The sequence below is a fragment of the Perognathus longimembris genome, chromosome 22 (genome assembly GCF_023159225.1).
Source record: "Perognathus longimembris pacificus isolate PPM17 chromosome 22, ASM2315922v1, whole genome shotgun sequence".
NCBI classification, from domain to species: domain Eukaryota; kingdom Metazoa; phylum Chordata; class Mammalia; order Rodentia; family Heteromyidae; genus Perognathus; species Perognathus longimembris.
In genome coordinates, this window is record NC_063182.1 from 30,231,142 (window position 1) to 30,256,060 (window position 24,919).

General features: G+C 38.4%; 1 protein-coding gene and 1 long non-coding RNA gene across 9 annotated transcripts in view; one reads left to right on the forward strand and one right to left on the reverse strand.

The window, feature by feature from the left end:
• Pam (peptidylglycine alpha-amidating monooxygenase) overlaps positions 1-24,919 on the forward strand; it is a 155,367-nt gene that overhangs the window by 71,033 nt on the left and 59,415 nt on the right. For all 8 annotated transcript variants that reach the window (XM_048331140.1, XM_048331141.1, XM_048331142.1 and 5 more), the window contains exons 7-11: positions 16,075-16,123; positions 17,316-17,383; positions 18,656-18,736; positions 19,026-19,102; positions 19,616-19,719. In XM_048331140.1, coding sequence (XP_048187097.1) covers positions 16,075-16,123; positions 17,316-17,383; positions 18,656-18,736; positions 19,026-19,102; positions 19,616-19,719 — 379 coding nt within the window. The remainder of the gene's footprint in view (positions 1-16,074; positions 16,124-17,315; positions 17,384-18,655; positions 18,737-19,025; positions 19,103-19,615; positions 19,720-24,919) is intronic.
• Positions 110-2,240, reverse strand: LOC125339853. Its single transcript, XR_007208643.1, has 3 exons — positions 917-2,240; positions 530-704; positions 110-300 (listed from the first exon to the last, which is right to left on the reverse strand). It is a non-coding gene; the product is annotated as an uncharacterized LOC125339853 (long non-coding RNA).

Genomic DNA, 24,919 nt, shown 5'->3' on the forward strand with positions numbered 1-24,919 from the left:
TGGGTCTTAAACTCAGGGCTTGTGCACTGTCCTTGAGATTTTGGCTCAAGACTGGCACTCTAGCACTTGAGCCACCGCCTGGTTTCTGGTTCTGTGGTAGTTCCTTGGAGATAAGGTTCTCACAAACCCAAATCCTCAGATCTCAGCTTCCTCAGTAGCTAAGAATGTAAGCATGGTTCAGTGGTGCCCAGCGCTGTAAGACATCACTTCCAGTGAAATGGAATTGTCTTGTTCTTTCTTTATAGTTAGTGAAGAATAATTCTTTCTCAATGATGGGCTCAAACAAGTTATATCCTTCCACTTTTTTTTTTTTTTTTTTTTTTTTGGCCAGTCCTGTGCCTTGGACTCAGGGCCTGAGCACTGTCCCTGGCTTCTTCCCGCTCAAGGCTAGCACTCTGCCACTTGAGCCACAGCGCCGCTTCTGGCCGTTTTCCGTATATGTGGTGCTGGGGAATCGAACCTAGGGCCTCGTGTATCCGAGGCAGGCACTCTTGCCACTAGGCTATATCCCCAGCCCATATCCTTCCACTTTTAACACTTAAACTGAAATATATGCAGTGATAGAGACAAGTCAAGGAGACAGAGGGCAAGAAGATGAAACCAACTCTGAGAGAAATGATTGGCAAGAAGGCGCCATTTTGCCTGCACATAGTCCTAAGGCTGCTTAGGCATTTTGATGGAAAGGGAAAAGGTTAAAACGTGGGCTGAGGGCTGGGGATATAGCCTACCGGCAAGAGTGCCTGCCTCGGATACACGAGGCCCTAGGTTCGATTCCCCAGCACCACATATACGGAAAACGGCCAGAAGCGGCGCTGTGGCTCAAGTGGCAGAGTGCTAGCCTTGAGCGGGAAGAAGCCAGGGACAGTGCTCAGGCCCTGAGTCCAAGGCCCAGCACTGGCCAAAAAAAAAAAAAAACGTGGGCTGAAAAGGCATTGTGAGTGGGGAAGTTCACTTCTGAAAGAAGTAGAGTTAGAACCATAAATATTATGTACTGGACCCTACTTCATTTTTTAATCTTTGCTTTAAAAATCATTGACTAAGAAAGGTGTAACAGAATGAGTACAAGAACATAACAAGAAGGGCTGGTGGAGGCCAGCCCCTCCATTTTCCAGAAATGAAACTCAGTGGTGAGGAAGGGTATACGACTTGCCTAGGTTGTCTAGCCTAGTAGTGTCCAATTGTTATTGAAACTAAAAGAATTTAATTTGAATTGCATTTCTGTTTTATGCACGTGCCAAAGTTCATGCCCTAATGATATAAAACAAGTATGCAGTAGAGTCAATGTTTTTAAAAGCCCTTCGAACCAAATTACCAAGAGGAATGAACTCATGCATAGTAGATTGAATAAGAAGAGAAATGAAAATGACTTACCTCACCTCGTTTCTGCCCTTTCATTCTGATGGATGAGGTAATCCATCTTTCGGATCATGTTAGGGGCATTTCTCTAAAGTTGGGTTGCTTGATAGTGCCACTGATTTCTAGAAGAGTCATAACCGGATGTTCTACATCTTTTTCTCTAACCTTCATTGTACACAGGCAGGTTGATGTCAGTCTTGTGAGTGATTTTAGCATTATTAAATACCCTCAAATAATCCGAGAGCAGCATCATATTCTGCAGTGTTTCCTGTTCTTACCAGTCTCTTTACAGAAATGAGAGCTCCCTGATTTTTCTTGCTCTCTACTTTTCAGCTCTGTTAATCATTTCCATTATGGAAAACCAAATGATGCTTATTCATTCATTCCATTGAACACCTGTTTAGTTTAATACCTAAGAATGGCCATTAAGCATTGAGAATCACACTGTCATTCATTTTATCATGGGAAGTTATATAAAGCATAGCAGTATCATTTGTTTTTAAGGACATACTCAGAATATTACTTCTCTCTTAAATACAGATTTTTCTAAGGCAATTCAACATGGAACAAGATTGTAGTTGACTTAAATACTATCTTTTGAGAGGAAAAACACTTTCCTATGCGAAATTTAGTTTTTCACATTTTGTATTTATTAAGAGAAGATCTCATGTATTTTGAGATTGCTTGCTTTTCTTATCTATCTTTGTTTAAAAAAGCAACTCATGCTTTCTCACCCCTTCGTAATTATTAACTCCTTTTGTGTTAGTCAGAACTTGAAAATAGTAACTAGAAACTAATTCCCTTTAAACTAATAGCAAAGAGCATTTCATTTTCACTGAGACCAGGTAAGACAAGAAATAAAATCACTTGCCTGTTGACTCTGAAGAGGATCTTGTCAACAATATCAACAGCGGCTTTCCCCTTCCCAGTGCCCATATAGCGCTCATGACCATGACTTGTTTAACCATGACTTATTCGCTTATTACATTCTAAAAGAATGTAAAAGAAGGAAATTGGGGAGAAGAGCTCAAGTTTCTTCTCACATTCTATTTTTCACCTATTACCAATTCTTGTATATTACTTCATAGTTTAATAGCTTAGAACATCGGAAAAATACACTGAATAAATATATGATGTAAAAACCATTGGATGAAAGCCATTTGCCAACGTTTTACAGAATGGTATATTCACAATATGAAGCCAAACGTTCCCTAGTACTTGAAGGAACCCTTTAATCTCCCTGTTTCCTATAGCAGAAGCATCTTTCTCTAGTTTGCCCTGAAAATTCCATTTCTCCTCTTTGCATAGTGAATCCGCCGGTCTCCATCTTTGCAGACAGTCAAGAGATTTACTGTTTGTCAGCCTATCTTCCTGCCTGATCCTTTTTCAGTCACATTTCTTTTGGGGCATTACTTATTCCTGTTTCTCAAATTAGGTATAATGCACTCTATTCAAAACTGAAAGGAAAGAAAAATCTGTTCTCTAACCCTAGACTCTTCTACATAGACACTTTTATCGTTCATGTTAAGATTTTTTTTCAAATTTTTATTATCAAACTGATGTACAGAGAGGTTACAGTTTCATACGTTAGGCATTGGATACATTTCTTGTACTGTTTGTTACCTTGTCCCTCATACCCCCCTCCCTCTAAGATTTTAATATCTAAGGAAATTCAGAGGTAACTTGGACTACTGAGAAACTAATTAATACCTAAAACTATGTTCGCACATTATAATATGATGCAAATGAGAAGTTTTGGGTTATTTCTTTTTACTAATGAATGAAAATAGCACAGAAGAGTTGCTGTTTGTTTGTTCTTTGCCAGTAACTGGGTTTGAACTCAATCTCCCCGAGCTCACCTTGCTTTGTTGGTGACCTAACTCTTGAGCTATGCCTCCCAAGCATATTTACTTTATTTTATTCTGGAGGTAGACTCTCAAAGACTTTTCACCCAGGCCATCTTTAATGCTTCACCTCTAGATCTCAGCATCTTGAGTAGCTAGGACTACGACATGAGCCACTGATCCCCAGCTTAGAGTTCACAGTTGTTGAAAATAAGGTAAAAATTGTTGGTATTTCTCATATCCAGTATGTTGCTATATAAATCATTCCGCCCTTAGTTCTTTGCCAGTGTGAATCTTATGGGCTACAATCAAGAAAAACAGACAGAAACGGGGACAGAGACAGAGACAGGCTGAGAGAGGAAGAGGGAAACATAGAAAAAGCAGGAGGCGTGGTAGTGTAGGACAGTGCTTTTTCATTTGTCTTATTTTTTTAATCAAGAACGTATAGCCTAACATTGGAGGCTGTTTTATTTCATCAAAATATGACAGCATTTAATGAAGTGTGCTATAGACACCAATAGTTCCAGACTAAGAGGAGAGGTTTGTGTTCTCTAAAACTGAAAAGGGAAGTAAGTATAGCAGCACACACGTGTAATCTCAGTATTTGGGAGACTGACGAAGGATGAATGTGAGCTCTAAGCAAGCCTGAGATACATAACGAATCTCAAATCGGTGAGATCCTTTCTCAAATCGGTGAGATCGTTTCTCAAAACAGAGCAAACACAACTGGCTAAGAATCAGTATCCAGTTATACAGCGAACTCTTTTTTTCTGAATAATTATTTATTTATTGTCAAAGTGATGTACAGAGGGGTTACAATTTCATACTGTAAGGCAGTGGGTTCATTTCTTGCACAATTTGTTACCTCCTCCCTCATTCCCCCCTCCCCTCTCTCCCCCTCCCCCTCCGACGAACTCTTACAAGAAAAAGATGTAAGATCCGGGGTCTGCTCAGACCTCCACACTCAGAAAAGGGCCATTCAGACCTAACTCCGTTTGTCTTATTTTTAATAAAACATTTTTCACAGCTTCACAAAAGCAATTATCCAAGTTCAGGTTTTTATTTTTAACCCTAGAAAATGTAGCCACGGATTTTAGTTTGGGCTTTGTCAAGTTCCAATTAAATAACAGCTTTCTCAGAAAATAGAACTTTCTTTCTCAGAACCGAATACGATCTTGTCTTAACTAGGAACTCAACCTGTTTGTTTTCTAAATATTCAGATCTATAAGTTAAACAAACTTAGGAACAACACATTGTCGCACATAATAGTTAAGAATTGCAAAGAGCATAAAAGTTAAACCTTTATATGTGCTACTAAAAATACTTCACAACTATTCAGAAAACCAGAGTAGACATTTTATGTTGAGAAGTAAAATTTCAAATTGTATTTAATGTTTAATCCTAACTCTTCATTTCCCTTTTGATTCTCTGATTTCTTTTGTTTAGTATTTTGTGTCCAGTTCCTATACTTTTGCATTTGTCCACTAACAGGCTGTAACTGGGAAAATGCAAAAAAAAAAAATTAGAAGAATGATTTTTGTAATGAATATAGGATATAAAAAGTAACTGAGGGGGCTGGGGATATGGCCTAGTGGCAAGAGTACTTGCCTTGTATACATGAGGCCCTGGGTTCGACTCCCCAGCACCACATATACAGAAAATGGCCAGAAGTGGCGCTGTGGCTCAAGTGGCAGAGTGCTAGCCTTGAGCAAAAAGAAGCCAGGAACAGTGCTCAGGCCCTGAGTCCAAGAACCAAGACTGGCCAAAAAATAAATAAATAAATAAACAAGCATTCTTTGGGCTGGGGATATGGCCTAGTGGCAAGAGAGCTTGCCTCTTATACATGAGGCCCTGGGTTCGATTCCCCAGCACCACATATACAGAAAATGGCCAGAAGTGGCGTTGTGGCTCAAGTGGCAGAGTACTAGCCTTGAGCAAAAGGAAGCCAGGGACAGTGCTCAGGCCCTGAGTCCAAGGCCCAGGACTGTCCAAAAAAAAAAAAAAAGTAACTGAGAAGTGTTTGCCTGGGAGCAAAAGAAAATAAAGAAATAAATACTTCTTAAAAGCCATATTCTGTGAAACTGTCCAAAGCAAACCCCATGAACTTAGCGGACAAGCTATGTTTGCTTTAGCCAGGATAACTTCCTCAAGAAAAATAAATGCTTAAATATGTGTATACATACCATATTTAAACACTTTAAACATGAATAAAGTTGTCTTTGATTCATGCATAAGGGTATGTATATACACATACCTATAACTATGTGTATAGACACATCATATTAAACATTTAATCTATTTATTTTTGAAGGCATTTATAAAAAATTAAAAATACCTCAAAGAGAGACAAAAGTAGAGAAATGTTTGTTTCTTCATGTGGGTTCCGGTATAGTACATTTGGATGTTGATTTGCTTTAATTTCTGGGGTTGTCCCTCCTGATTTGTGCGTCTTTCTCTGTATTATATTTCAATAAGGAGTTTTAAAAAAAACTCAAGAATTTTCAAAACTAATGCCTTTAAAAAATACTGTATTTACTTTGCATTCCTAGGTTTGTCTTTTAATTCTACTTCCACGAGTGTGTGATACCGTAGCAAATTCATAATTCTGAAAGAAGGGGTAGTGGAAAGTGTAGACCTTTGGTTTTGTTTGCAGTTATAATAGGTGGAATCAGGGAAGTTCTGGGACATTGGTTAAGTCATAACATCCTCTCCCTACACCGTTAGCAAAGCTAGGTGGTGAGTCTCTCTGCCTTCCATTTGATCTCTTCGGGGAGCACGCAGACCATCGTTTGTGAAAGCCATATTCTTGCAGGATGGATAAGTGCATTTTCTCTTCCTTGCCACAAGGCAAATGGAAGTTGGTAATTTCTAGTCCCCTAGCAGTGAATATAAAATCAAAAAGGATAACTCGCTGCAGTGGCAACTTCAAAAGGAATTTCTTTTTGAAGTTGTTTTTTTTTTTCCCATCCTGCTGGTTTGTTTAACACGGGAGCTCATCTGCCAAGCCAGCTTTCAACAGCCCCTAGCAAAATTTCTGTAGCTTATGTTGGGTATTAATACTGCTCCTATTTTAGTTCTAGTTTGCCAAGCAGATACACATTTGTTCTGACAGCTTAGGATCTTAATGCTTTAGGAATGTGGAGTGATTTATCTTGATGTACCCACAACTAGTCCTGATATTTTGAAAATATGCTTGACTGGACCTGTAAACAGAATCTCTACAAGAACTTTAGTGGTTATATTTTGAGGAAACACTTAACTCCATTAATAAAACAAAACCTTTTTTTCTGGTTAATTCAAACAATCACTCTTTTTCTGAGTACTGTTAAGTGACTTGTTAAGTGTGTACACACATACACCCATACCCACATACACACACACATCTTAGGTACCACCAATAGTACAACACAGGTGTTAAACCTTAGAATTGGGGTTCTACTCTACATGCCCATCATCTAGGTTGAACACGAAAGACGGATCTGCTCTTGCTTAGTTGGGTTTATTTTCTGTTTGCCTCTCATGTCTGTGTCCTCTGTACAACAAGATCTCTCTCTCTCTCTCTCTCTCTCTCTCTCTCTCTCTCTGTCTCTCTTTCTCTCTCTGTCTCTCTCTCTCTCTTTCTTTCCTTCCCCCCTACCTTCCTCCTCCAGTCATAGGGCTTGGACTCAGGGCCTGAGCACTGTCCCTGCTTCTTTTTGTTCAAGGATAGCACTCTACCTCCTGAGCCACAATGCCACTTCCAGCTTTTTTTCCTTTTATGTGGTACTGAGAAATCGAACCCAGGGCTTTGTGTAGCTAGGCAAGCACTCTACTGCTAAGCCACATTCCAGCCCACAGTAGGATCTCAATTGCACAGAAATTACCTTTTTATGTAACAGTAGAGTTTAGTTATATTGGAATGTTATTTTTAAAAAAAACATAGGCAATAGAGAGAAATCTGTTTCACAGCCAATGAAATAGCTATGTTGGATCCATTTTCTGAAGGGATTTTCAAAGTAATTTTAATTATATGAAGTTTTCTCTGCCCTTAGAAATTGATCCCTAAATAATCTCCTCCTCTTGATCATCTTGGGACCCATGAATTTTTTTTCATCTGAACAGAACATCATCTGTTCCATTAATTTAATATTGGTAACTTAGAACAAAGAAATATAAGGTAATCATCAAGACAGCTCAATACGTTTTGTCTCCTATGTAAGTTTACCTATGGGGTAGTGTAAGAGGGAACCCAGAAAGGTTGGACAAAGAGTGAGCAAGTGCAACAGTGATACTCACTTGACCCTATGTTGAAAATTAACTATATAACTTGTGGGGAAGGTGGGAGGTGAGGGAAGAACTGGGAGAAAACAAAGGAAGAATTGACACTGCTCGAAAACAAATGTACTCATTACCTGACTTATATGTAACTCTAGCCCTTCTGTACATCACCTTTACAAAAACAAAAAAGACACAGTTGATAGTTGAGTAATTGTTAAAATTTCCTTGTATTACATATTACTAGAAAATTATTGGCAAGTACTATGATATCTAGTTCCTTTTGCTTGGATGGTTAAGATAGAGAAAGCAAAGAAAGAATTCTTTCAATTGTGTTCAGAACCCTGGCGGTGGGGGATAGAAAGTTACAATATGCTTTAAAACTACTTGCTCCCAAATTTCCTAAAACAAGCTTTTATTATTAAAGATGTTATGTCGTTGGTCTCTAGCTTATTCAGTAGCTTCATAAGGAAAAAAATCCATTATGTAGGTCTATGGTTTAGAATAGCAGGAAACAAGTATACTTTTCCCCTTCCCTATCCTTAGAGACTGGAGGAGATTGAAATCCACTCTAGTACTGTCTTTCTGAAGGACTTTTCCAATTAGTGGGATATCATTTATAACAATCCATTGTTTCCCTTAGGATCAATGGTTGACCTATTCTTTTATTGAAGCAGGAAACAAGCAGGACAAGATGAGCTCATGAAGTAAAGAGGGTTATCTCTAGAGGGAAAAACCAGGAGAGACAAGCACACTTCTAAGGACCTAAGATGGAATAGGTTATTATCATTCATTATTCCACATGCTTACATTACTACTCAGCTATGAATCCAAACAGGAATTACACGCTGTTAGGAGGGATCACTTCATATCCCATTCATTCACCTCCCATTAAGAGAATTGAGCTTCTTGCTTAAGTGGATGTCTTTAAGTGGCACTGGCTACTTATCCACCCTTGCTGAATTTCTGCCTTAGCTCTAGGATATTTCAAAGACGCAAATGCCTTGGAAGTCTCTTTTAGAACTAGAACTCTGTTTTGATGAATATGCGTATTAAGCATTAACATTAGAGGAATTAGATTTGATACCCAGGTGTGTCACCAGTCACCTGAATTACTTTGAGCAAGACTCAATCTCTGCAGCCTTCTTTTCCTATCTGCAAAGAGCAAGAGTTGAACTCCATCATCTCCAGGGTCCTTTTTAACTCTGAATTCTATGAGTCTATATATTTGATAAAATGCCTTGCTGGAGTTATACATCTCTGCATAAGCAAAGGAGAGCAATTTCTCAGAAAAAGGCAAGCTGAGACCCTTGTAAAACATGAATCCAGTTTTCATCTTCCTTGAGATTGGATTCTGATAAAATGCTATTTTCAACTCTCAGGTACTGTCTGGAAATTCTTTTCATTACAATGACTACTTTTTAGAAGTCTTACCACTCAACCACCAATATTGCAGTATTACTCTAGGCTGGGATATGAGGCTATGGTTATTAAATTTTGTTATTTTATAAATTTCTTTTAAAATTATTCTTTCAACTTTTCTACTGCATTCATCACTACAATACACATATAACATTGTAATCAATTATAATGACATAAGGAAATACCCCTCCCAATCTCATTTAATAACTTGTGAATGAAGTTTTCATCTCCATATCTTGAATGATAAATTTTATCTTACTACAAGTGAAAGGTAATCATGAAATATCCCATTAACCTGGATATCTTGGGTTCAATTATAACATTCTTTGCCAAAGATCAGGTATTTGCCAGTGTACTTCGGAGAGAGGATAAACTTAGAGACCAATTGAAGAAAGGAAAGAATTGTTTTATAGTAAGAAAACCAAAATAGAAATAAATGGAGCTATCTTTTTTTCTTTAAAAATAATTTTATTGTTATTATTAAGGTGTGTTTCTCCCTTCAGGTATCTTCTTTTAATCTAACTGTGTGTAAATGCCTAGAGTCCTGTATAAGTTATCATGTTTAGTTACTTTAGACCTAGCTTCCACATATGATAGAAAACGTGCTGTTCCTTTCTCTGAGCTTGAATTACTTCACTTAATATGATTTGTTCTAGATCCATCCATTTCCCTGCAAATGTCATAATGTCATTCTTTCTGACAGATGACTAAAATTCTATTGTGTATGTACACCACACTTTATTAATCCACTGTCTAATGTAGGGCATCTGGGCTATTTCCATAACCTGGCTATTGCTAATAATGCATCAATGAACATAGATGTGTTTTGTAAAAAAGGAAAATTTTGCTTATTGTTCTCTCAAGATATGTGTTTTTTTTGCTGGCATAAGCTGTCTGGTCCTGTTCAAGCCATATAGCCAAGTGTGACACAGTGCCACTAGTTAATGACAGTGTTCCTTAACTTCCATCAATAATATAGAGAAAGTCAGAAGGTGGGTCTCCTTAGGACTTAATTTTATTACCACAAGTGTCTACAAAGTATACATTACTTGAAACTGGTCATCATGGTTTGCTTGTTGCTGAGATCTTTAGCACTAAAGAATATATAGATCAAGCAAATATGTATAATACTTTCATATGTCTGGCTTTGTTTTTCAGAATGGAGGAGTGAACTCAGAGTTATTTTTTTTCATTGTCAAATTGATGTACAGAGAGGTTACAGTTTCATACGTTAGGCCTTGGGTACACTTCTTGTACTGTTTGTTACCTCCTCCCTCATTCCCTCCCTCCCCCTTTCCCTCTCCCCTCATGAGTTGTTCAGTTGGTTTACACCAAATGGTTTTGCCAGTATTGCTTTTGGAGTCGTTTGTCTTTTTATCCTTTGTCTCTCGATTATGATATTCCCTTTCCCTTCCTAGTGCTGTCTACCACTTGAGCCATACCTCCAGAAATGGAACTATCTTATGAGAAGCACTTTCACGTTTTGCATAAATATAGGTTAATACAATTCGACAGCAAAATAATATCAACAAGTTTGATATTAGCATAAAAATGCCATCCTTCTCTTTTCTACAAACATAGGATCCTATTGAGCTGACTGCACCTAGTCCAGATTTTCAAAAGAATTACGAGTCTGGCAAAAAGGGAGCTATATTACTAAAAGTCATGGAAGGACTTTGAAATGTTATTTATCAATTTTTCAGAGTCTAATGGCCTCTATGTTAGGAATTTCAATGTAGCCAACCATGGCATTTGTTTAAAATTCCCTCCATTTACTGACAACTCTGTTCTGGATCTACCTATCTCAAACCTTCCGAAAGAATCTGCCTCCACGGTGGATTTACCCTAACAAATTTCAAGGGTAACTCATTTTTTCTGTGGTAGCTGCTCTTTTTAAAAAATTTATGACAGCATTTTTTCTAAATTTATGTATTTTTATTGCAAAAGTGGTGTGCAGAGGGGTTGCAGTTACATAAGTCAGAAAGCGAGTAGACTGCTTTTGGAAGGGCATCCCCTCTTCCTGTGTTTTCTCCTGGGTTTTCCCTCTGGCCCCCACCCCACAGGTTCTATGGTTGAATTTCAGCATAGTGTCTACAGCGAGTGTCGCTGCTGCATTTGTTCATCCCAAGTTCTTCTCTTCTTTCCTTCTATTTTTATGTCTTCTAAGGTAGGGATATGTCATTTCTCTTTCTTCCCAAAGAGAAATTTCACACTCCTAACTATGACAATACATTCTTTTTTTCTTTTTTTTCTGCCAGTCCTGGGGCTTGAACTCAGGGCCTGAGCACTGTCCCTGGCTTCTTTTTGCTCAAGGCTAGCACTCTGCCACTTGAGCCACAGCGCCACTTCTGGCCATTTTCTGTATATGTGGTGTTGGGGAATCGAACCCAGGGCTTCATGTATACAAGGCAAGCACTCTTGCCACTAGGCCATATTCCCAGCCCCCGACAATACATTCTTAAACATAAAATACTAATCTAGTAACATTTTAGTAAATCAATGGGAAAAACAATAATAAGTAACAGTAACTGAATTTTCCCTAAGCCTTGAATCTAATGTTGAATTCTCTATTTAAGTTATCTCATTTGTACACTAGACTGTCTTTCCTCCAGATATAATTGCTAGCCACTAGTACTAATATCAGCACCAAGTATTGACCTTCTAGATCCCAATTATATTCAACAAAGGAACCTAATGAGCTCCTTGTTGAAAACTAATGATCATCTCCTCATACACTTTCCTATGGTCAAACAACCGTATGATTAAAATAGGTTAAACCCAAATTTCTATTCAACCAAATTGACAAAGAGAGCTATCTGATATTTATCATGAAAAAGAAGTCAAGAGAATAGTTGTATCATTTCCTGCCTTACATTTACACAAATTCATTCCTGAAACTGCAGGTTATTTTTGGTTTCTGACTTGTTACTCTTCTCATCTCCCTTGTTAGCAATGAGATTTAACTTTTCTGCCCTGGATTGACATGTCTATCTATTGCTTCTCCTTTCAGCTCTCCTATTTCCTTTCATTCTAGTTCCACAGCTTTCCAACCAGATTTTTCAGCCAGTACATGATTTCGTTATTCGGAGTTCATTTTCTGTGTGTCTAATCTATGTAGTTTTCGTTTCTTTTCCTTCATTTTATGTGGTAAATATTAGTAGAACATCAATGCATTTCTTTGTTGTAGTAAATGTGCGAATTACCATCAATTTTATGATGATGCATGTAAGCGACAGGTCGTTTATATAGTATAGTAAATTGAAATGTGTCACTCCTTAGGAAGTTTCATATCTTGTGGTCATCCAAGCACGGTACTACAGAAGAAGGGTGAAGAAAGTCAGGAGATACTGCATATTGTCAGTGAAGTTCACGAAACTAGCTGACATTTCTGAGCACCCAAAGTGAGTTCACAGAGGTTATAAAAATAACGATGCATCACTATGGGAAGAACCATACTGCAATGAAAAGGTCATAAACTTCATACTGAGCACTGAGGTTGAAAAGAGGCTTCTTTCCAAAGCTACCACCTGTTCTAGAAGCCGCGATGGATTCAGGAGCTCGCCCACCCTGAGACCACCCAGAGCACCTAAGTTGTTCCCAGTGCGCATTCTCGCTGTGTGCCTAATACAAGCACGCGGGGGCCGTAGGTCCAGCTGGAGCACAATTAGAAGAAGAGGTTAGATTCACGATGCTAAAATTGGATTTTGAAATAGTGAATATATGAATAGCCATAGGTTTCAGTATTGCCTAAAAGATATGGAAATATACTTGATGAGTATGTACTTTGAAATAACTTTCATTTAGGATGTCATTCAGCTAAAATAGTATTATTAAAGCATATATTAATACGTGACAAATACAACCTTTAAACTGTAATTGCTCTGTACAATCACCTGTATGATAACAGTAAAAAAAACCTTAAGAATTACTAAGTCAGAACCTCAGAGATATGTACAAGATCACTGCATTTTGAAAATGTCATAAGAGATTTATTTGAAAACTATTGAAATGTGAAAATTAACACACACACAACCTTCAAGCAAAGAATTATAATTCTCTCACCTCAGGGTTGAATAATGATAGCTTAAGATGCAACATCTACACAAATTCACACTCAGACACTTCACATACAGGCAAATGTGTGTGCAAGTGTGCACACACACACGCTACAGTATTGAGAAAGGTTTGACACAGTGGATAAAATTGGCCAAATAAGTTTAATGGAAACAAATTCCTTTGACAATTTCTTATGCTATGCAGCCTAATTTTGGAGTGTGTGTCTTTGCTTGTTTTCCTTCTATATACTTTGAGTACTGAAGATTTTGGTTAAAGAGGTACGTTTTTTTTTGTTGTTTGTTTTAATTTGGTGCCTAGGTATATTCACCAGTCACCCTAATGTAAGAGTTGCATTCTATAGGATAAATTTTAAACTTAAATTTAAAACTCAAACCTTGCTAAACTTCCCCATAAATCATTATTGTATATAACTGCAAAAAATCGCTGGACTTTACTCCAGAATATATGAAAATCGCATAGTGTTACTTGAGTTTTTGATATGTGGTCGTTATTATGTGAAGTCTTTGCTTGCATATTGGATGTGCCATGTTGTTTATAAATACTTGGGAGCGAAAGGAATGGCTTTGCAGTGTAGTGAATGCCGAAGCTGGGACTAGTACTCTTTAATGCTCTAAAAGGGGAAGCAAGTAGATAATAGAAATGGCTATGTGTTCATGTTGGGGGGAAAAAAAACTCTCATAAGATTATCAATGCTTTTATTTTTCTTATATTTAAAAATATTTTATTATCTTTAAGGAGTTGCCATTTATGATCAACCTAATAAGTTGCATCTTGATCAACATCGCTCCTTTCAACATTCTCATCAACCCCTCTCTACCCACCCTTCCCTCACTTTCTTAATTACTTAGGCTATGTATTAATTTTTTGCCATTTAACAAAATGTTGATGTGTACAGTCCATCTTGATCTGTGTCACCCCTTCAAACTGTTCACGCCTCTCTGACCCTTCCTTTATTTTCCTAATTTTGTGACTAATTTTTGTGCTTTTCTTCAAACACACACACACACACACACACGCGCGCGCGCGCGCGCGCGACAGATACTTCTAATGAATACTCTCTAATGGGGAGAGGAATTGTTTCACTATTCCTGATATTACCTATCTGGCAGGATGCTAGTGGGAACATTCCTGACACTCTTTGGTGGTGGAAGATTTTAATCTTACTGATAAATCTTTTAATAAGTCCTTAAATGAGTTAATTCAGTTATTAAGTTCTCCTGTGATTTTTTTCAAACTCATGACATAGAATAACTGTTAAGTTGTATGATAGAGATCAAATGCAATTCATTCGATTTTTTTCAACAGAGAGATGTAATTAAAATACAAGAGGTAATTTACAGTATATATCGAGTCTTTTACTTGAATAGACATTATATGAGAATGAACCTTTCCCTTGGTACCACATAATTAAAATAAAAACCTACAGAGCGAGGCTACCACCTACTCAGTGGTAAAGCACTTGCCTTGAATATGCAGGAACCTTGGTTCTAGCCAGGCACAGTGACTCATGCCTTTTGTCCTATAAGCCTAACTACATTAGAGGCAGAGAGGATTATGGTTGCAGACCAGCCTCAGGGGGGAAGGGAGGATAGATGATAGATCCCATCACACTCACACACACACACACACACACACACACACACACACACACACACACACACACGCTGGCTGTGGTGTGGGTTGTGGACCAGGCCAAACCAGAAAAATAGCAAGACTGTGTCTCAAAAATAACCAAAGCAGGGCTGAGGATATGGCCTCGTGGTAGAGTGCTTGCCTTCCATACATGAAGCCCTGGGTTCAATTCCTCAGCGCCACATACACAGAAAAAGCCAGAAGTGGCGCTGTGGCTCAAGTGGCAGAGTGCTAGCCTTGAGCAAAAGAAGCCAGGGACAGTGCTCAGGCCCTGAGTCCAAGCCCAGGACTGGCAAAAAACAATAAATAACCAAAGCAAAAGGGCAGAGGCATGAGGCTCAAGTGGGAGAGTATCTATCTGCCTCACATGTGCACCCTGAGTTCAAACTCAAGTTCCAACAAAAGAAAACAACCCCTTGAAGGGGGGAATGAAGAGTTAAAGTAAACCCAATTTTCAGGCAGCCACCGTTTTGTTGTCTGAGCAAACCCAGGGCAAGCTTATTAGGGCCCAGCTGGTCAAGAACTCTAACCGCTGGGAATGCTTAACTCTGACCACCCCTGGGGTGCTTCGAACCCTGAGCCAATCAGATTTGTACCCGTGTCCTCATCTTGCTTGCTTGAACACCTGATTGTTGTAACTTTGTTCTTTGCCTTTATAAGCCCTGTGTAATCGCAGCTCGAGGCTCCCTCCTAACCTCCGCTGTGTCGGTTGGTAGGATGAGGCCCGAGTTGCAGCCGGCCTGAATCAAGCCTTGCCTTGCTTTTGCATTTCGGAACGTCTGAGTCTTGGTGGCCTTCTTGGTGGTCGTTTCGCGACTTGGCAGAACACCCTTAACTTGATCCCCTGAACTGAACTGCAAAACATAAGGAGATAAATAAGAACAGCAGAAAATAACCCCCCACATAGTACAAAAACCAGCACTCTGCATTTAGTAAGTAATGCAGGGTACCATGTTCTGCGCGGTGTGAGCACTGTGTACAGTCCTGTCCTTTATTACACAGCTGTTTTGTATACAGAAGAAAACCTCATTGCTAAACCTGCTCAGTATTGCTAGCCCAACAGCCAGCGCGCAGCTGCCCAACAGCTGGTAGGAGCTGTGCTTCTTCCAGAATGGCTCTCCTGTCCTCCAAACTTCCCCAGTTCTCTGGACCCTTTACTCTTCCTTGGAAGGAGATGTTCGTCCAAACCTGTGATACCCCATTTCATTGAGACTACTGCTCAGATATGGTCCCTGTGTGGCCCCCGCAAATAAACAGATGCCAGAATCACATCGGCTTATTGAACATAGTGCATAGCTCGTTCTTGTTTACGTATATGATGTCTTCTTTCCCCCAGCTCTCCTGTTCTTGTGATGCATTAGTGATGGGTAAATATGAAAAGTACTCTGTAAACTGTAAAGCCAATATAGCATCATTTGATTTTTTTAATTATTTAAAAATTATGAATGTCTCACCTTTCGCCTATTTATAAGTGTCTGTGTGTTTTCAGATAACCACAAGGACTGTTCCGGGGTGTCATTACATCTCACACGTCTGCCGTAAGTCCTTCTGCTTTTCCCAGGTGACCCAGAACTTTTTTTTTTTTTTTTTTTTTTTGGCCAGTCCTGGGGCTTGGACTCAGGGCCTGAGCACTGTCCCTGGCTTCTTCCCGCTCAAGGCTAGCACTCTGCCACTTGAGCCACAGCGCCACTTCTGGCCATTTTCTGTATATGTGGTGCTGGGGAATTGAACCCAGGGCCTCATGTATCCGAGGCAAGCTCTCTTGCCACTAGGCCGTATCCCCAGCCCCCAGAACTTTTTTAAGGCCTTTGAAAAGTTAAAAGGGGTGAATGAGCTGTTTTAACCATCTGTTGTGGAGGACAGGCTAATCCAAAGTTACTGGCTTGAAACAACAAGTGTTTCCCACCTAAGTGTCCTGTAGGTGAGGAGTCTGCCAGATGATTTATAATTTTGCTCTGTCATCTCGAGACTCCCCCAAAGGAGAATCTTTTGAGGTCATTCACAGAGTTGTTGGAAAGAATAATTTCTTTTCTGGTTGTTGTCTGAGGAGCTCCCTCATTTTTTTAATATGGACTATAAACAATATAGCTCACCCGATAGCAACTGGCTCTAAGCCCAGACAATAGGCAACAAAAGCAAATGAGGTTTAATAAAATTAGGAGCCAGGATTTTTTGTGATCTAATCTTAGAAATGAGATACCATCACACTGGTTATATTATTAGAAATAAGTTGCCAAACCTATTTGTCTGTTCGTACTCAAGGTGAGGGGATTAGACAAACATATGAATGTCACAGCTAGGAATCGTGATAGTTATATTAGGGGGTTCTCCAAAGGAAGCTTAATTAATGGTGGGAGAAGGAAAGGAGAGGATTGGGTAAAGCAGAGAGGAATGAGAGAAGGAGGGGTTCTCTTAAGGCCTTCAACTGATTGGATGAGACCCACCCACATTATGATGAATGATCTGCTTTACTTCAAACATTATTTACATGTTAGCCACAGAGGAAAAGAATCACTTCCTCCCCAACACATACACTGGAGTTTGACATCATGGGCACCATAACCTACTCCAATTGACCCATGCAAACAGACCTTGCAGAAGCCATTGAAGTTGTCCTTCACAAAAACAGAAACAGGTTCTAAGAAAAAAGTTCTATAGGTACTAGCATTTTCTAAGAATGTACGTTTGACTTTATCACATACTTAAGAAAAATATTACTTTTCTCTGCAGACAGCCGTTAATTGCTGGCATGTATCTTATGATGTCAGTGGACACTGTTATACCAGCAGGGGAGAAAGGTGAGTCATGAAATCAGCTAATCTGTAGGAAAGGATTTATGTTATGTCTTTAATAATCCTACAGAGTAACCAATATTGTACTTGAAAAGTACACTGATTCTTTAGTGTCCTATGATTTAAAATAGATTTTGTTTATTATTCTAGGTCAATGATTTATTAGTTTTCTAACCTTTTTTTGTTGTTGTTTTGTTTTTATGCCAGTCCTGGGTTTGAACTCGAGTCCTGAGCACTGTCCTTGGTTTCTTTTTGCTCAAGGCTAGCACTCTGCCACTCGAGCCTCAGCGCCACTTCTGGCCATTTTCTATATATGTGGTGCTGAGGAATCGAACCCAGGGCTTCATGTATATGAGGCGAGCACTTTACCACTAGGCCATATTCCCAGCCCAGTTTTCCCACCTTTATTCATTGAGATGCTGAGAACAGAGGGTCATGGGTAGGCTGTATAACTTAGAGGACAAGTTTTGATTACAAATCAATCATCTGTCTTTTATAGACAAAAGATTAACTGCATAATGTTCAGGGTTGTGCAGTCTTGCATGGAAAGTCTCAAAGCCAAGAGCTTTTGCAAATCCAACACCGTAGACTCTTAGAATTTAGTATACTCATTATTCACTTGTAAAATGACGACAGTGGTTCCTGATTCTCAAAAGCTAAAAGCAAGGAAGTTTTGAGACTAAGTATGCTATTTAGCAGTATATCTGAAGTAATGGAAGCACTGCATTAAATACTGTTTCTTTGGGCTAAGAGTCTTTTCAAAGTAAATGATCACTATCGTTTCTTTGTTACTGGACATTTATTGTATGACTGCTATGTGTTAGACTTGAAGGAAGAAAAACCATTTTGAAGTGGCCTTTTCTCAACAGGAACTGTCAATCTAGTGATTTCAGGTGCTTGCATTCAATCTTTCCAAAGTCCTTTTGTTCCCAAAATAAAAATCAATCATTAAGCTTTTTCAACTGGATGAATTTCAAGAGAAAGGTAACAGATTGTGCTTGTTTTGTCACTGACAGGATATTTTGATCTGGACCTAGTAGTCATTTTTGTTTATAAATAAAAGAAAAATGGGAAGCAAGGGGTTCTGAATTCATCTGAGTGCAGTAGCTGGTTCAGGGTAAGAACACAATGTCCGCTAAGCCCAGCGTGATGGTGGTCACTTCACAAGAAATCCTAGTGCTGGCACCTTGCAGCTATCCCATACATTGTTTTACACAACAAAGATGCCCTTGTCTAGTGGAAGAGTGATTTTTCTTTCCCTGTTTTTGTTTCTGACAGTGGTGAATTCTGACATTTCCTGTCATTATAAAATGTACCCAATGCATGTCTTCGCCTACAGAGTTCACACTCACCATTTAGGTAAGAGCCTTTAAGGACATGCAACACTGTAAGTACTTACCACTGTGGTGGGTAGTGTTCTCTATGTAAAATGGAAATTATGCTTGACTTTAAGTCAAGTGTAATTAGGGAATGTAATTTTTACACAAGGTCTTGAATTTTTGGTTTCATCATCTTGTCTTTTCTAAGATACTCAGTCTTTGGGGTTCTAGAAATATGCAGGCTTTATTTTGAATGAGCGTAAATAGGTGCTTTGGTTTATCAAATACATTACCATGTCACAGTGAGACTGTAATTTGTCTTCATTTAGGTAAAGTAGTCAGCGGATACAGAGTCAGAAATGGACAGTGGACCCTGATTGGACGCCAGAGCCCCCAGTTGCCCCAGGTAGGTGGGAATCGAATTTTATTTTAAGAAGAAAAATATTAATCACAAAAAGTTATTACTGAAAATCTTGATGTGGCCCTGGTTTACTTCTCAGTAAAAATCTCGGTTTCCAAACCTGCCTTTTCTGTGAATCTGAGTTTTGTGACTTACCACACTTGAACTTCCAACATGGCGGTTTCCTCAACAGCAACTGAACATGTTGATGAAGTTTTCTGTCTTATCACTTAGCCCAAAAAATGCTTCAAACAGCACTTCTGTTGTTATAGTTTTCTCATTTTTATATGATGCCTTTGTAAGTAATATGTTTGTTCCAAAGTTTGGTACTTGTGCCATCATGTAGAATTGAATGTGGGTATGCACCTGCCTGCCTGTCTGTCTGTCTGTCTGTCTGTCTATCATCTACCTGTCTGTACCCTTTCTACCCACAGGGTTCCAGGTCTCACATTACTCAAGTTCTTCAGTGTCAGGGCTTCTTGACAGCTTTCATGAATCATGCTTTCATCTTTTGGGCAGGCCTTCTACCCTGTGGACCACCCAGTGGATGTGACTTTTGGTGACATCCTGGCAGCGAGATGTGTATTCACTGGCGAGGGAAGGACAGAAGCCACACATATCGGGTAAGAGTCTGCACCTGTCCACTGTTTAAAGGGACTTGATTAGGGCAAGGCATGCTTATGGGTGGCATGAATTCTAAACAATCAGCATGTCATTGACAACTACAACAAACTACCATTTGTATCCTTTTTTTTTTTTTTTGGCTATTCCTGGGGCTTGGACTCAGGGCCTGAGCACTGTCCCTGGCTTCTTTTTGCTCAAGGCTAGCACTCTGCCACTTGAGCCACAGCGCCACTTCTGGCCATTTTCTGTATATGTGGTGCTGGGGAATTGAACCCAGGGCCTCATGTATACGAGGCAAGCACTCTTGCCACTAGGCCATATCCCCAGCCCCATTTGTATCCTTTCTAAATTATTGATCTTGATAAACCCCAAAATGTAGGTTCCTTTTTGCATGTTTCCCACAGGCTTTCTCCATACCTTCCATATCATACATCTTCACATCATATTATTTCTGTAAGATAATATAGCACTCTTTCACACTCATTGTAGTAAAGAAAATAGTGTAATTATGAACATTTCTTTTCTCAAGAATCACCTTGGCTTATGTTTAAACGCAGGCAAATATGGGTGTGATTTATTTATTTATTTGCCAGTCCTGGGCTTGGACTCAGGGCCTGAGCACTGTCCCTGGCTTCTTTTTTTGCTCAAGGCGAGCACTCTGCCACTTGAGCCACAGTGCCACTTCTGGCCATTTTCTATATATATGTGGTGCTGGGGAATTGAACCCAGGGCTTCATGTATAGGAGGCAAGCACTCTTGCCACTAGGCCCTATCCCCAATGGGTGTGAATTTGACATAAACGTAATCATCAGAAACATAACTTCTTTTGCCTGTTAAAACTTCTTCGTGTCTGATAGTTTTCTCCTTGAAAGAACTGTATTTATTGCACCAAGTAAATTTTCCAAACTGTTGTGAACTCTTTAAAAAGATAAAGTGAGAAAAATGAGGGAGGGTATAACAAATATGACAAGAAATGTACTCACTACTTTACGTATGTAACTGTAACCCCTCTGTACATCACCTTGACAATAATGTTTAATGAATTAATTAAATTAAAAATGATAAAAGATTAAGAAAAATGAAGGACAAAATGTCTTTTTTTTTTTGCTATGAAAAACCAGGGAGCTTCCTTCCTATGTTAAATTAAATTTTAAGATACTTCTTAAGGCATTATATGCACAGAACAAGACTCTCATACTAGTACTCTCAATCACTTGTATTGGGGAAAGAAAGGTCAGGAGGCAAGTTACACAAAAGTCTTTGATATGGAGGGATTGGATATTTTATGTCACTTTCATTTGAGAATATTAACAAGCACCATTTTAATTCTAAAGGTAGAACAAATAGACAAATTTTGACAATTTATATTCGAGAAGCTTAACAGATTTTTCTCTTGGTTAAGTTTGAAATAAACTTAAAAAGTCAGTAAACTTACTGAGTTACTGGAAGAGGGTGTTAAGAAAAGAGTTGAGAAAACATTTGCAGGAGGGTTTTAGTACTTGGCTTTGTGGCGCTGAATACCTGAGATGCAGTAACCCAGAGAGCGTTGATCAGCCGCTCTGTTCAATGTCAGTGCAGAGCCACAGGAATGGTGCTTAAATACCATTCCTTATTTTATTTGCCTCTGTAATAAGCAAATCGTGTAGTTAAAAATAATGTTTCCAACACATTGTACACATTGGTGTACCATTTTGAACAGGCAGAAAGTAGAACTTTTGCCTAGGCTTCTCTGCCACTTTTTGTGTGTGGAGGCATAGTCTGCCTTTCCGGTGTCCTCTGGGAGGTAATTTTAGCTAGAGAAATTAATGACTTGTTACAGTACCTGGACAGGAGGCCAAAGTGGGCTCTGGAGGCCTCGCTCAGTTTTATGAGTCTGGAATAATTTTCATCTTTCTAAAGTGTACATTTTGCTTTAAAATAACACCTAAAATGATTATAATAATCCATCCTCTTACTATCTCCTGTGGGCTAGAGGAAACACATTTTGTAATATAAGTGAAATAGAAAAGAATAATAAGAACTTACATGATTGGGTAAGTCTGAATTCTGGATATTTAATTCATACTGCAAAAGCAAATTTTCCACTAGAATGATAAACTATTAAAAAAGTTTGAATACATTTAAGCATTAATAAAAATCCTTCTAACATTGTTATATCCCTACGGTACTCTTTACGTGCCTTTTGTTTTTTTAATTTTAGAGGAAGGATATCAGTAGCACACCTCTGTTATAATCAGTGGGTGCAACCATCATCAATTACTACAAGATTATGTTTGAGAACATAATAAAAAGAGAAAATAATATTTTATATTATCTATTAAATTAAAAGATAACTCTGTGAATCTCCCCCTCTCTTCTGTTGCTTTCTAATCCACATGGCACCAACATGCTCTTGACTGGACACAGGGCCCAGTCTAAAGCCTGACACACCGAGGGCTCAAGGCAAGCGTTCCTCATTCTGGGAGAACTATCTGCCTCCCATTTTAGACCTTTTCGTTATGTAGCTATCTGGACACTGTGTATATAGTGGACAATATCCAGCTTACAGTTCTTCCATCCAAAATGAGCTAAACTCTGTTGTATGCTGAATATTGTAAGGCCTAGAGAAAACTTCACTTTTGTGAAATAATCACGACTACTCACAAAAAAGCTTTTAAAAGTAGATATTTGTTTTCTCCTGTCAAGAATTCATTTCAAAATAAACCATTCGTAGATGGATTTGTCAACCCAATTGTTATATGCCAATGTGTGTAAATATAGATAATGTGGGTATGCATGTATCAATGCCTGTTTGTTCTGCCTTATTAAGCAGTGAAGGGTCCTGTCATTTGTGACAAGATGAGTGAATCTGAAAGACTGTATACTAAGTAAACTAAGAAATTACCTCACTTATGTGTGAATTCTAAAGAAGTTGAGTTAGGAAATAGGAAGATGGTGGGAGAAGAATATAGGGGCTGGGCTGGGGATATAGCCTAGTGGCAAGAGTGCCTGCCTCGGATACACGAGGCCCTGGGTTCGATTCCCCAGCACCACATATACAGAAAACGGCCAGAAGCGGCGCTGTGGCTCAAGTGGCAGAGTGCTAGCCTTGAGCGGGAAGAAGCCAGGGACAGTGCTCAGGCCCTGAGTCCAAGGCCCAGGACTGGCCAAAAAAAAAAAAAAAAAAAAAGAATATAGGGGCTGTTAATCAACTGATGTAAATTTCAGGCAAACAAAATAATAGATTTTGATTTCTATTATTATAACCAATAATAATGCATACTTTTAAACGAAGACTAAAGTTCAAATATATTACCCACAAAATGATAGGTATGCAATGTAATATGTGACTTAATTATTCTGCATTACATACATATATTCCAATATCACATTGTACCCTATAAATGTATACAATTATGATTTACTAACCAAAAATGATTAAAATATGTTTTAAATAGGATTTAAGACAGAACATATTAATAAATATATTTAATGGTAAATTTTTATCCAAATATATTTCTTTTAAAATAGTAAATATGAACAACACATTTTAGACAGATGCCACACCTAAGTTTGACTGATAACACTGTACTAATGATGATTAATTTGAGAAGGAATATTTTGTGCTTGACTTCATTTCATATATTATATTCAAAATGACACGTCTCTACATTAATTTGAAATGTTTAGTCAAGTTAAAAAATCAACAGAATTTAATTAAGTCAACTAATTAAACTAATTAAGTCAGCTAGTCAACCTAAAAGTTTATGGCTAACAATTTCAAATTAATGCTTAGAAATAAAGAATATTTACTTCTTTGGTCAAATTTGCTGATTCTAAACTTGAAATAAGTAATTTTCTAGGAGGTGAACCTCAAAGGATATGACTGTGTGAAAGCATTCAAATATACCAAATATTCCTTTTGTCAACCTCTTAAAATCCACCACTTTAAAAGAGAAGAAAGGTTATATGATAAATAACAAATTATTGTGTAAGTTTAAAAAGCGAACTTTCTTAAGACACAAAACTTTTCTAAATAACTTTTTTAAAGCTCCATTTTTACTTCTTTTAATTTTATTGTCAAGATGATGTACAGAGGGGTTACCATTCCATACATAAGGTAGTGTGTACATGTCTTGTCAAACTTGTTACCTCCTTCCTCGTTTTTCTCCCACCTTCCCTTTGCCCAACCCCCCCCCCCCGCAAGTTGTACAGTTTACAACATATTGTCTTGTAAGTACTGCTCTTGCATTTTCTCACCCTTTGTCTTTTGTTGATGTTTCCCTTTCCTTCCCTAACTTAGAGAAATGTATATACAATACCCCAGGTACAAAACTCAAACATAGTGACAGCGGGCTAAATCAGAGGGAAGAAATACAAGAAAAAAGAAATAATTTCACATAGTACATTAAAAATAACAAGGAAAAATCACTTGCTTCCATATAGTGAAGTTCATTTCACTTAGCATCATTTTATGTGATCATATGTACATAATCATTGAGTTATTGTGATTCCTGTACTAGGACTATCCTAGACATATTCTAATTATTACCAATGAGGGAAACCATAGAGTCCATGTTTCTTTAGGGCTGGCTCACTTCATTTAGTATGATTCTTTCTAATTCCTTCCATTTCCTTATGAATGGAGCAATGCCATTCTTTCTGATAGAAGCATAGGACTCCACTGTGTATATGTACCACATTTTCCTGATCCATTCATCTACTGAGGGGCATCTGGGTTGTTCCATATTTTAGCAAAGGATCACAAACAAGGCCATACTAAAGCTACCAGAACAAGCATGTTCATTGCAGCATTATTTACCATAAAGTTTCATTTTCTTTCAAAAATTAGTACTACGTAGTTTGCTTGCTTTTTTTTTTTTTTTTTTTTGGCCAGTCCTAGGCCGTGAACTCAGGGCCTGAGCACTGTCCCTGGCTTCTTTTTGCTCAAGGCTAGCACTCTGCCACTTGAGCCACAGCACCACTCTGGCCATTTTCTGTATATGTGGTGCCGAGGAATCGAACCCAGGGCCTCATGTATACGAGGCAAGCACTCTTGCCATTAGGCCATATTCCCAGCCCCAGTTTGCTTGCTTTTTTAATGCCAATATCTGTTGAATGTAAGAAGCATAAGCTGCGGTTAAGAGAATCATTGAGCTAGGGAAATTATTGTTATTTATAGCATAAGGTGATAAGTAATATTATTTGAAGTTTTTTTAA